Genomic DNA, 12,429 nt, shown 5'->3' with positions numbered 1-12,429 from the left:
AGTACAATACTTCGAGCTGATTGGGCGATTCAGCAACTTGTGCACGCCTACCAAACTTTGGTTTGACAAATTACAGCAATGGATGAATGAATGAACGGATGTCATTGTCATTGTAAGCACGAACATCACGCATCTCTCACCGTTCTTTCAAAAAAAAAAACTGTGTCCATGGGTAATTCTGCGAGAACAGAATTGCATTCGTCCACCTGTGTCACCATGTTTGGTTTGTTTATCTCCCAGAGCCTTTGCGCTTCCTTTTTTCACAGGGGCACATCCCACCCACGATATTGCTTTGTGATTGATCCAAACCACCAGTGGTTTGGTTCGGTGAAAATCAGCGGGCTCGGTACAAGATGGATTCTCTGCAGTTTGTGAACTCACAAATAAAACGAGAATTCAGTTTGCAGGCAAGGTTACGTCTGCCTGCCCCAGCTGTAGAATACTAGCAACCCCTGGTAGATTGAATGTGTATCTACACAGGTTATTCGATTATTTACATAATCTCTACATATAATTTGGAATTAGTTGTCTTGAGTATTTCATTAAACAGATATTTCTTGCCTCAATACTCAAATGTAGCTCTTAAAATACTGTCAATAGCAGAACTTTGTACTTCATCATATCACTACATTTCACTAAGTGTAGCAAACAAAAAAAGTAAATTTACAGGGATTATAGTCTGTTAACACATTTACCTTAATATTATTTAGCCAAAATGATACATGATGTCAGATGTATCAAAAAAAAAAGGTCGTGTATGGAATAATTCATCATCGGTCTAGCTCACCCACCTGTTGCTTTCCTTTGGAGTATTTGTCAATGGAAATCGAATGGGCTGCCATCACATTCAATGGAGATGATGCAAACACCCAGGCATTATAGATTGCGCCAATAGGTAGTCAGCCTAAAGAAAAAGCAATTTAAATTTAATTTACAGAAACCTGTCAAAGACCATGTCAATGTTGGGAAAAAACATACGGTTTTATATAGGGTTAGGCGATACCAGGTTATGCTTGTTAAAACACGACTGCCACCTGTCAAAAGTTAAATCTGTACTTTTTATTTATTAACCTTTATCTTAGTAAGACCGTTGAAATTTGATTCTAATTTGCAATCATCCTTTTTGTATAATATAATTATAATGTATTTATTTACAAAATAGCTGCACCAGTTTGCAGCTGATTATGAAACTTTTTTCACTATGAACAGAATAGAATAGTATAGAATAGAATAGAATAGCTTTATTGTCATTATATTACACATAAGGTATACAGCAAAATTAGGAGTGCTGCTCCATTTGGTGCATAGGAAAATGTTATAAAATGTAAACAAATAAAATAGAATAAAATACAAGTCAGATGGCAAATTTTGGATGAACAAGAACATTAACTAGTACAATATCACGGTAGTTACCCATTGCACATTGGAGGTAGGTAGAAATTCAAGTGTAAAAAAAACAAGATTGAATACTGCGAAGAATTGCATGAGGTGATTTACATTACAAGTGCACAAATTATTCAAGTGTCATTGCATATTGTGGTGAACAGATTCTAGTTTCACAGGAGTTCAAGTAACCAAAAATTGGTTGACGGCAGGAATGCAGTAACAATGTTATTCTCCAATTTGTTCATGTTTTGTTGTTATTCAGGGCATTAATAGCTTTGGGAAAAATCTGTCTCCAAGTCTGTTGGCTTTTCGTCAATCAGAGGGCAACAGTTTGAACATACGATGACGTGGATGAGCTGAGTCCATGTTCATCACTTTGCTGAGAGCTAGCAATGTCGTCCAAGGAAGGGAGAGAGTAGTCAGTGATCTTCTGGCCGGTGTTAATCACTCTGCAGCTCTCTCCTGTTGGCTGCAGTTCACCCATCTTACCACAGTGTGATGCAGTACGCGGGATAGTCTCACTTGTGGCAGAAAGTCACCAGCCGCATCTCCTACTCGTAATGCACGGGATACCGGTATCAGTACCGTACCTCGATGTTTTGGCGTCAAAAACGGCTCGGTATAATTTTTTCTTAGTACAGGTACTTAAAAAAAATATATATATGAGACAGCCCGCCAACTCTATTTTAAAGGCAGATACACATACACGCATGGCCGCCTGTCTACCGATATGTGGAAAACGCCTTAAGTAAGCGACACGCCTCTTTCAGCGTGTGTGCGAGAGGGCGCAGGAAGATGGCTTCACGCACTGAAGCGCTCGCTGTACGTGCACTCCTCGTTGAGAAGCATGAAGCGCTAATTAAGCTTATTAAAGCTTATTAAGTGTAGCGCTTGCTGGCGGTCCACCCCTTGTTGAAAAGTATGACGCGCTAATTAAGGCTCCACGGAAGCGCGCAAACAAAGTGAAAACCATGCAACAGCATTGGCATTGCCTACGCATGTTTTCAATAAACACATGAAGAACACACGAGTGGTTTTCAATTTTCAGTTTTAGAAACTTAAGAGTAAATGTTTTTTTGCGGAGAAACAGAAGAAAAAGCAGCAATCATTTTTGCAGTGGTCTCAAGGTGCGTTCAATGAACAGGCACACAGTAAGAAATCACAGTGCATAGAATTATACAATCACACATGCATAGAAAAAGCTCAGACGACTGACAGAGCAACAGACACAGGTTGTGACGCATTTTTGACACTTCCCTTAAAAATAAGTGGAGTGTTTATTATTTTGTTCCAAGTTTGTAGTATTTGATTACGCATTCGACTAATTGGGAGCGGAATGGAGAAAAGCAGAGACATGCATGCACACTCAAGCAACGTTACATTGAGTCATTGGAGTGCCACTGTACTGCCAATATTTAAAACGGATGACATCAAAGGGAGGCATCTAGGAGGCATTCGAACCAGATGCCCGAGCCACCTCAACTGGCTATTCTCGACGCGGAGGAGCAGCGGCTCGACCCTGAGTTCCTCCCGGATGACCGAGCTTCTCACCTTGAGGAAGAAACTAATTTCGGCTGCTTGTTTCCGAGATCTTGTTCTTTTGGTCACAACCCACAGCTCGTGACCATCGGTAAATCGAGAGCTTCGACTTGTGGCTCAGCTCCTTCTTCACCACCACAGACCGATACAGAGCCCGCATCACTGCAGACGCTGCACCTATCAGCCTGTCGATCTCTCGCTCCCTCCTGCCCTCACTCGTAAACTAGACCCCAAGATACTTGAACTCCTCCACTTGGGGCAGAATCTCCTCCCCGACCCAGAGAGAGCACGCCACCCTTTTCCGACTGAGGACCATGGTCTCGGATTTGGAGGTGCTGATCCTCATCCCAACCGCTTCACACTCGGCTGTGAACCGCTCCAGTGAATTGGAGATCATGGCTTGATGAAGCCAACAGCACCACATCATCTGCAAAAAGCAGAGATGCTATACTGAGGCCACCAAACCGGACCCCCTCAACACTTCGGCTGCGTATAGAAATTCTGTCCATAAAAGTTATGAACAGAATCTGTGACAAAGGGCAGCCTTGGCGGAGTCCAACCCTCACTGGAAACGAATCCGACTTACTGTTGGCAATGTGGACCAAACTCTGACATCGGTCGTACAGGGACCAAACAGCCCGTATCAGGGGGCTCAGTACCCCATACTCCCGAAGCACCCCCCACAGGACTCCCCAAGGGACATGGTCAAACGCCTTCTCCAAATCCACAAAACACATATAGACCGGTTGGGCAAACTCCCATGCACCCTTGAGGACCCTGCCGAGGGTGTAGAGCTGGTCCACTGTTCCACGGCCGGGACGAAATCACACTGCTCCTCCTGATTCGACTTCCCGACGGACCCGCCTCTCCAACACCCCTAAATAGACCTTTCCAGGGAGGCTGAATAGTGTGATCCCTCTATAGTTTGAGCATACCTGCCGGTCCTCCTTCTTAAAAAGGGGGACCGCCACCCCGGTCTGCCAATCCAGGGGCACTGTCCCCGATGTCCACGCAATATTGTAGAGAGATGTGTCAACCACGACAGCCACGCAACATCCAGAGCCTTTAGGAACTCCGGGCGGATCTCATCGATTCCCGGAGCCTTGCCACCAAGGAGCTTTCCAACCACCTCAGTGACTTTGTCTCCAGAAATAGGGGAGCCCACCTCAGAGTACGCAGAATCTGCTTCCTCAAAGGAAGACGTGTCGGTGGAATTGAGGAGGTCTTTGAAGTATTCACCCCACTGATTCACAACATCCCGAGTCGAGGTCAGCAGAACCCCATCTCCACTATATACGTGTTAATGATGCACTGCTTTCCTCTTCTGCGACGCCGGATGGTGGACCAGAATTTCCTCAAAGCCGTCCGGAAGTCGTTTTCCATGGCCTCACCGAACTCCTCCCATGTCCGAGTTTTTTCCACAGCGACCGCTGAAGCTGCATTCTGCTTGGCTAGCCGGTACCTGTCAGCTGCCTCCGGTGTCCCACAGGCCAAAAAGGCCCGATAGGACTCATCTTTCAACTTGACGGCACCCCTTACCGCTGGTGTACAGCAGCGGGTTCGAGGATTGTCGCCACGACTGGCACCGACCACAGCTCCGATCGGCCGCCTTGACAATGCAGGCGCGGAACATGGTCCACTCAGACTCAATGTCCTCCCCATATGAACACCCTTATGTTTGAACATGGTGTTTGTTATGGACAATCTGTGACGAGCACAGAAGTCCAATAACAGAACACCACTCGCGTTCTGATCAGGGGGACCGTTACTCCCAATCACGCCCCTCCAGGTCTCACTGTCATTGCCCACGTGAGCATTGAAGTCCCCCAGCAGAATTAGGGAGTCCCCAGGGGGAGCGCTCTCCAGCACACCCTCCAAGGACACCAAAAAGGGTGTGTACTCTGTACTGCTGTTTGGTGCATATGCACAAACAGTCAGGACGCGTCCCCCCACCCAGAGGTGGAGGGAGGCTACCTTCTCGTCTACTGGGGTAAACCCCAACGTACAGGCGTCAAGCCGGGGGGCAATAAGTATACCCACACCTGCTCTGCGCCCCTCACCGTGGGCAACTCCAGAGTGGAAGAGAATCCAACCCCTCTCAAGAGGATTGGTACCAGAGCCGAAGCCGTGTGTGGATGAGAGTCTGACTATATCTAGTCAGAATTACTCTGCCTCACACCAGCTCGGGCTCCTTCTCCACCAGAGAGGTGACATTCCATGTCCCAAGAGCTAGCTTCTGTAGCCGGGGGGCCGCCCTTGGCTACGGCCCAGCCCACTGTGCACCCGACCCCTTTCGCCCCTCCCACCGGTGGTGAGCCCATGGGAAGGGGGACCCACGTTGCCTCTTCGGGCTGTGCCCGGCCAGGCCCCATGGGTGCAGGCCCTGCCACCAGGCGCTCGTCAACGAGCCCCACCTCTCGAGGGGTCTCCGGTGGCCCGCGTCCGGGCAAGGAAAATGTCTGTTCATATATTGTGTTCATCACAAGGGGTTTTTGAGCCGTGCTTTGTCTGGCTTCTCACCTAGGACCTGTTTGCCATGGGTGACCCTGCCAGGGGCATAAAGGCCCAGACAACATAGCTCCTAGGATCATTGGGACACACAAACTCCTCCACCACGGTAAGGTGCCGGCCCATGGGTCTGTGCTGCGTTATGAATTATTTTGTCTTTTGGTGTTCAGTAGGGGTTGGAATCTTTGACTCTTTGTCTCACTGTTAGATTCTATTACGATTTTTAGGTCTGCGAATCGATTCAAAATCGATTTTCGATTCAGAACAATTTTTGATTCACATTGATTTGATTCACATTAATTTCTGCCTCAATTTATAGACTACTCCAGTCTGGTTTGCAAGATAGAATGACAAGTATATACATTAAATTGTCTTATTTAAAAAAAAAAGTTTTACACTTATTACGTTTTGAATTGTAAGGAAAGTGTTTTTTTCCACAAAAATAGTGTGTGGACCACAACTGCTACTCTATGTAGCTAGCTATAAATTTTAAGCACTTTTACAGTATATTCTGCCCTTCCTAAACAGACTGAGTACAATTTAGCAGACAGCCTCAAAAGAGTCTAATGCTGGTATCTGTTTCACCCTGTTCCATTCTCACTGACCATACAAGAGCGGACGATTAAAGCAGTGACTTTGCTTGTTTCCCGAACGTAGCTAGCTCAAGGCTAACACAGAATGGAAAGTGCCATTGACTTACTAAAGATAATTTACCACTCAAAAGAACGGCTATTCATACAAAACACTTTAGGAAGGTATACAGAGAAGCATCTTAAGGTTACTCACCGGCATATGCTCTTCCTACCCTGCAAAAAACAACATATTTTATTTGGCATAACTCGATCGTGACTTTTCCCTTCTACTCTATAATGTGGCTACAACTTAACAGTGTATCAGAATGCGCGGAACCACACTGCCTCTCTAAGTCGCCAAATCGTGTACAACATGAACAGCGCTCCAATAAAAGGCAGACACAAACAAGGGCAAGACCGTATAAAATAATTTAATTCAAATCGATTTTAGAACATTTAAAATCGATTCTGAATCGTACTAAATAAGAATCATGATTCTTATGAGAATTGATTTTTTGGCACACCCCTATCGTTCAGGGTGAGGTTGCTACGCATGCTAACAGTCTATCACCAGCAAAATTTTATGACAGAGGTGGAGAAATGGGTTGGTGTGAAGTTGTGTGTGTACACCGAGTACAGTATAAGACTGAGTACAGAACCTTGTGGGGAGCCAGTGCTGACAGTTAGGGTGAGGGAGCAGTATCTGCAGAGTTTGACTGTTTGTGGGCCGTCTGCCCAAATTTTTTTTTATCCATCTGCAGATGGATGTGGATGTGCATGACAAACCAAGGAGAGAGAGGTTTGTTGATCAGAATGTCCAGTATGATGGTATTGAATGCTGAGCTGTAGTCAATGAATAAAATCCTGACATAGTTCCCCTGGTTACAGGTGGCTCAGCACTCTGAAGAGCTATGGTGATGGCGTCCTGAGTGGATCGTTTTGCTCTGTACGCAAACTCGTCAGGGTCGAATGTGGGAAAAGGATTTGCTTTTACGTGCTGTGTAACCAGTTTCTCAAAGCATTTTTCAAAGAGCTTACTTTCACCAAGTAAGACCTTAATTTTGACTTGTGATGTAGGTTGGAATTGTCCATTGCAAATATATAAACAATGTGAACTTTCTATCATTCTATAACCTCCTGAACTTTTTTTTTTTTTTTATTAAAACAATGTGAAAGTTTAAGATTTCAGGTATTTATAAATTTTGGGGCAGGGGACTATTTACCGTAGAAAACTATAGGGAGCTACGGTATTTATTTACTTATGTTTCCATTTAACCTTTTAAGACATACTGATAACCTTGGGAGCGCCCTAAACATTTTGTTAGAAAAAGGATGTCTATTGTCTAAGATAAAAAATAATAATAATATTTTTTAAATAAACTGCATTTTGGAAAATTTGAAAAGTTGTCCAATAAACATTCTTTGAAACATTACAAAGTCAAGATTGCCATTATTATTATTTATTTTTTTTACAAAAGATTAACCCCACACCCACCCCACCCCCCACCACCACCACACCCCTTTTTTTCATTCTTAAAATGTATATTGGCTCCAAATATAGGTTATCGGTCTCCTTGATTACTAATAATCGGCATCGGTATTGGCCTTGAAAAACAAAAACAAAAAATATATCGGTCTATCGCTAATTAGATTGAATGGTCCGTCTAGTCACTTATGTTTATAATACCTAATAAACAAACTAGGCTTCCATCCTCCATTTCAATGAATCAAAACAAAGAATAAACCTGCATTTCTTGTATGTAATTTGTATGACATTTACCACCCTCCCAAAAAACTGGAGAGTGTTTACATTAGTCCCCTTTAAACAGGCCTTGAACATAACACTGAACAAGACAAAAAAAAACATATCCTAAAAAGTCAAATTTATATTATTTTTAAATCAATACATTAATCAAAAATAACATGCTTAAAAAGTTCAAGTTAAAGGAATTGTGCATACGAATGTATTTTCTTCTTTTTTTTTGCAAGAATTTGTTTTGATTGTCTGGCCTGCAGTCAGGAGGTCTGTTATTCAACCTGTCCTATGCAAGAGGTCACAATATTGAACACCCAAAAAACTTTAAACAAACTTCACAAGTTCGGCAAATTGGCAATATATAATTCAAATAAAAAAGAACAATGAATGAATGAATGAATTTATAAAACAATGCACAAAGTGAACTTCAAACAATATGTACCCTAAAAATCTACCTATCAACATTATGCCCTCAGTTTGTGTCAATTGAGTCAGATTTATTTACAATCCTTACTACATGAGACAATAGAATGGTCAGCTATATCCCTGACGACCCCCTTTCCTCTTCCTGACTGAGCTGAATGCAGCACTACCAGTACTGCTCTGGCAGCTTACATGTATTTATATTTTAGACCAGAGGTGGGCAATCTCGGTCCTCGAGGGCCGAAGTCCTGCAGGTTTTGTAGGTTTCTCACTTCCAACACAAGCTGATTCCAATCAACAGGATCGTTATCAGGCTTATGCAGAGCTTGCTGATGAGCTGATCATATATCAGCTGTGTTGGAGAAGGGCAACACGCAAAACCTGCAGGACTGCGGCCCTCGATGCCCACCTCTGTTTTAGACCATAGGTGTCAAACTCCGGTCCTGGAGGGCCTTAGTCCTGCAGGTTTTGGATGTTTCCGTTCTCCAACACAGCTGATATATGATCAGCTCATCAGCAAGCTCTGCATAAGCCTGATAACAATACTGCTGATTGGAATCAGCTTGTGTTGGAAGAGGGAAACCTCCAAAACCTGCAGGACTGCGGTCCTTTGACACCTATGTTTTAGATGAACAATGTTAATATTACTACAGTCACATTTGGCACATGTCAACTCCGTCATCCCTTTAAAATGTTATTTAAAAGTAGCAATGAATAGAATTTAGGCTTTTGGACAGCTAGCAACTGAGTAAAATACAGCTAGCTGCAGTGTACAATACATTTTTTAGTGGAAAAATACATTCCGTTTTGTCAACTCCGCCAGACATAGAGTTGACAATATCACCTTTAACCTCTAAATGTGAAAATATACTGTAATATCAATTGTATCATTAAAGTTTGTATCCACTACACTTCTGACTCATAGAATATGACTGTGGTCAATTTATTATTGTGTAATTTTACCAGAATTTACAGTATATTACAGAACTATTATGAAGGGTGTTGATTTTTGTAGTGCAGCACCATGTAAAATAGAATATTACTTAAAATTGTGGCTTATGTGAAGGGACTAGTGCTGTCAAAGTTAAAACATTAACTCATTGATTAATCACAAAAAATTATCACATTAATCATGTATTAACGCAGATTAATCACACTATTAATTTTGACTGCAGATAATCATTTATCTTGACAGCAGATATGATACGATACGATATACTTACGTTAAAGGTAGCACAGGTTGTGTTTGAGCAATAAACATAACTATATGCATTAAAGTAAAGCATTTAATAAATGTTTGCGCATGACAATCAAAATTTTCACGTCAAAAATATTGGCGTCTTTTTTTTCTCCATTTTAAATTATGCAAGAACTGTAATTAACTGATTAGAATGAAGAGGATGAGAGTATGCAGGGGATCAAAAAATATTGAAGTCGTCCTCATAACACCTAAAAAGAATAACATAACAGGTCCTCTTCAAATTTGGCGGGCAAAAATTGTTGATAGAAAGCCTTTTTAAGAAAGTAATTAATCGTTCATGATTAATCAAAATTCTAAAATGTTAATTATTCTGATTTTTTTTTATGAATCGTTTGACAGCTCCAGAAAGAACCCACTTCTAAGTGGATATGAAGGGCTCATTCAAATATCAGAAAATGCTTAATTTCTTATTGTCATATAATTTCACGATTATGGTTACCTTCATTTTCTGTTAAACCCATTGCTCCTTTTCTCTCCACTAAAACTGCACACCAATATGATTTTAAATTAGTAAATACTGTAAATTAGTAATTATGTACATCGTGGAAGTGAAAATATGATTCTGCCCAGCTGAAGACAAAATCATAAAATGATTGGAAACTGAAACACCACTCCAGTCAATAACGAGAGATTGAAAGTGGAGAGTATCAGCACATCTGTCGCATGTAGAGGTTGTGGAGGAGGAGGGAATGTGTGGAAAAGAACATCAGAGAAAAGGAAATGAAGTACAAGTAGCTGATAAGGAAAGGAATAAGTGATGGAAGCCAAGAAGAGATGGCCCCTTATGTTCTACATATCTCTCCTGTACATTCCTGTAGTTGTAAATAATGAAATTTACAGTTTATTTTAAGACTTACGTTCAGTATATAAAACAAAGAGTAGTTAAGCCATCATAGTTCATCTATTGCCACCTAAATCTGTAAAAAAATAAAAATAAAAATTGAAAAAACTTTTTTAATACGTGATGCAGACATTACGTTTTGTTTTTGTCAACACCATGTGTTTTGGTCAACTCCGTCAGAAGTGTTTTTGTGTGAAGTTTAAGACATAAATGCTCTGGTCGATTTCTATTTTTATTTTTTTTTGTGGTACCAGTCCTAGCCTTGGGTGAATGACAGCTATGAATACAAAACATGATAACTTAAGTAAAAAAAGAAAAAAAAATAGGAATTACATTCATTTTAATTAAAATACTTGCTACCACAGTGCAAAACTGGTGTCTATGAAACGCTAAGAAGATCAACAGATCTTGACACGTTTTTTAACAAATATCTTGTTACCCTATAACTACTTTTAACACACCCACCCACAAGTGTCAGATACTGTTTGGTTTTTTCTTTCGTAGCAACAAAATGCGATCATGTACGACGAAGCCAAGTCTAACGTTTACCGACTAAATACTTGGGATGTGCAGAGCCTATTTCGCTCCCCATGTTGCTGTCTGTAACACCAAAGCGCGACTGCTGGGCCAGGTCCTAGCTAACATTAGCAAAGTAGCTAACTGTTATTTATAAGTGTCTCGGCTGCTGGTACAATGAAATGCAAATCGCCATGTTTATTGTCTAACGAATCGTTAGCAAAAACTATTTTGTTGCTAATTTGCGACTTTCGGAACTCTTATAAACAAAAACACAATAGCGGAGGCGTACTGTAAATTTTGTGCCCAAACAGAATGTGAATGTGAAACGACTGGGCGGTGAAAAAAATAGGTCTGGGGTTTGTTTCTTTAACCGGTTACAAACTCTGTACGGTATCATTTTATTTAGCTGCATTTTAGGACCCAACGCTGTGTGGTAATGTATAGCTTTCAGACAACAGTCATTCATGGAGGACAACCGCCCTCTTATCCCTCCCCTTCGCGCTAGCATTACAGCTGTCGGGCCTCGTTTTGAGCGTTAGCCGTGTGATTTTCCACAACCCTCGTCTAAACGGCGACATATTATTTTCACCCTCCTTCCCTCGTATCTAGAATTTATTTTTCCACAATGCTGTTCTCCCTCATCAAGAGTCTGCTTCCCCAGCAGAATCCGCGTTTCTCGCCCCGGGCCATTTAAGCGTAGAGCGCAGATTGTTTGATTGATAGGGACGAAAAAGAGGGATTTTGAGTGACAGCTTACCTGAGTGCCAATCTTCGTCACACTGACAAGCGGCTGCAGCAATCGGGAACCGCAGTTGTCGCGGTGCGTCATCGCGTATGGGCACGCAGGGACGTTTGTTACATTAATATTTATAAGGTGGGCGGTCAATGACGTTGTGCAGCACTGACTGCCTCGGCACTGTTGGTTTATTCTGGCAAATGGCTGTCTCCTAGTTTATCATCGTTTTTCTGGTACTGTACATTTAGACATTGTTTTAAATATTCCCGTCGATGTCAATTCACAAATTTACTAAACAACATTAATCTAAACTGAAAATACGCAGATTTAGTTGCTTGGTGTTCAACATAATTGAGCCACTTTCCGGATTATTTCAGCCACACATCAAAATGAAGCATAAAAAGTGGCTAACAATACTTAATGCCATGTCACAGTGGGATGGACAGTTCTATCAATCACTAGAAAGATAGATCAGATATACTTATTTAAACCAATGCCCTTTCATCAAACAATTGTATGGCGTGTGTGAAAGGCACCTGAAGGACCCTGGAATAACTGTCTCATTTTTTTCTTTTTTGGTCCATTTGCAGACTGTATGCCATGGAATGGACCAAATTATAGCACTTGTTACTGGTTGCTTGATGTCTAACCATTCCACTATCCCAAAGTTTAATACAGGATAATAATCCCTGAATGTTTAAAAAAAAAAAAAAAGAACAGCAATCCTTGTTTGTAGCAAAGACAACAACAACAAAAATCAGTGCAGCTCCATTTAGAATAATTTAACCCTAAAAGCTATAAATGCAATCTAGTTGTGACATTTTTTTAGTCAAGTTCTACATTGGGCCTCTGTTTTGTCTCAAAATAACAGCAGATGGAAGAACTGTA

The 12,429-nt window shown here is 41.6% G+C and overlaps 1 protein-coding gene across 7 annotated transcripts in view; it reads right to left on the bottom strand.

Moving 5' to 3' along the window:
* Nucleotides 1-12,401, bottom strand: part of pknox1.1 (pbx/knotted 1 homeobox 1.1) — a 63,207-nt gene extending 50,806 nt beyond the window's left edge. For 4 of the 7 annotated variants that reach the window (XM_077580887.1, XM_077580892.1, XM_077580890.1 and 1 more), the window contains exons 1-2: nucleotides 11,563-12,401; nucleotides 792-904 (exon numbers count right to left, since the gene is read on the bottom strand). In XM_077580887.1, coding sequence (XP_077437013.1) covers nucleotides 792-842 — 51 coding nt within the window. In that variant the 5' untranslated portion in view covers nucleotides 843-904; nucleotides 11,563-12,401. Of the gene's footprint in view, nucleotides 1-791; nucleotides 905-6,219; nucleotides 7,451-11,562 lie in introns of those variants that run through there. The other 3 variants (XM_077580888.1, XM_077580891.1, XM_077580889.1) reach the window with 2 other exon arrangements.
* Nucleotides 12,402-12,429: the final 28 nt, after the last annotated feature.

This window comes from Vanacampus margaritifer, chromosome 11 (genome assembly GCF_051991255.1).
Source record: "Vanacampus margaritifer isolate UIUO_Vmar chromosome 11, RoL_Vmar_1.0, whole genome shotgun sequence".
Taxonomy (NCBI): Eukaryota; Metazoa; Chordata; class Actinopteri; order Syngnathiformes; family Syngnathidae; genus Vanacampus; species Vanacampus margaritifer.
The sequence above is the reverse complement of the archived record's forward strand: the minus strand, read 5'-3'. Positions and strand labels throughout refer to the sequence as shown.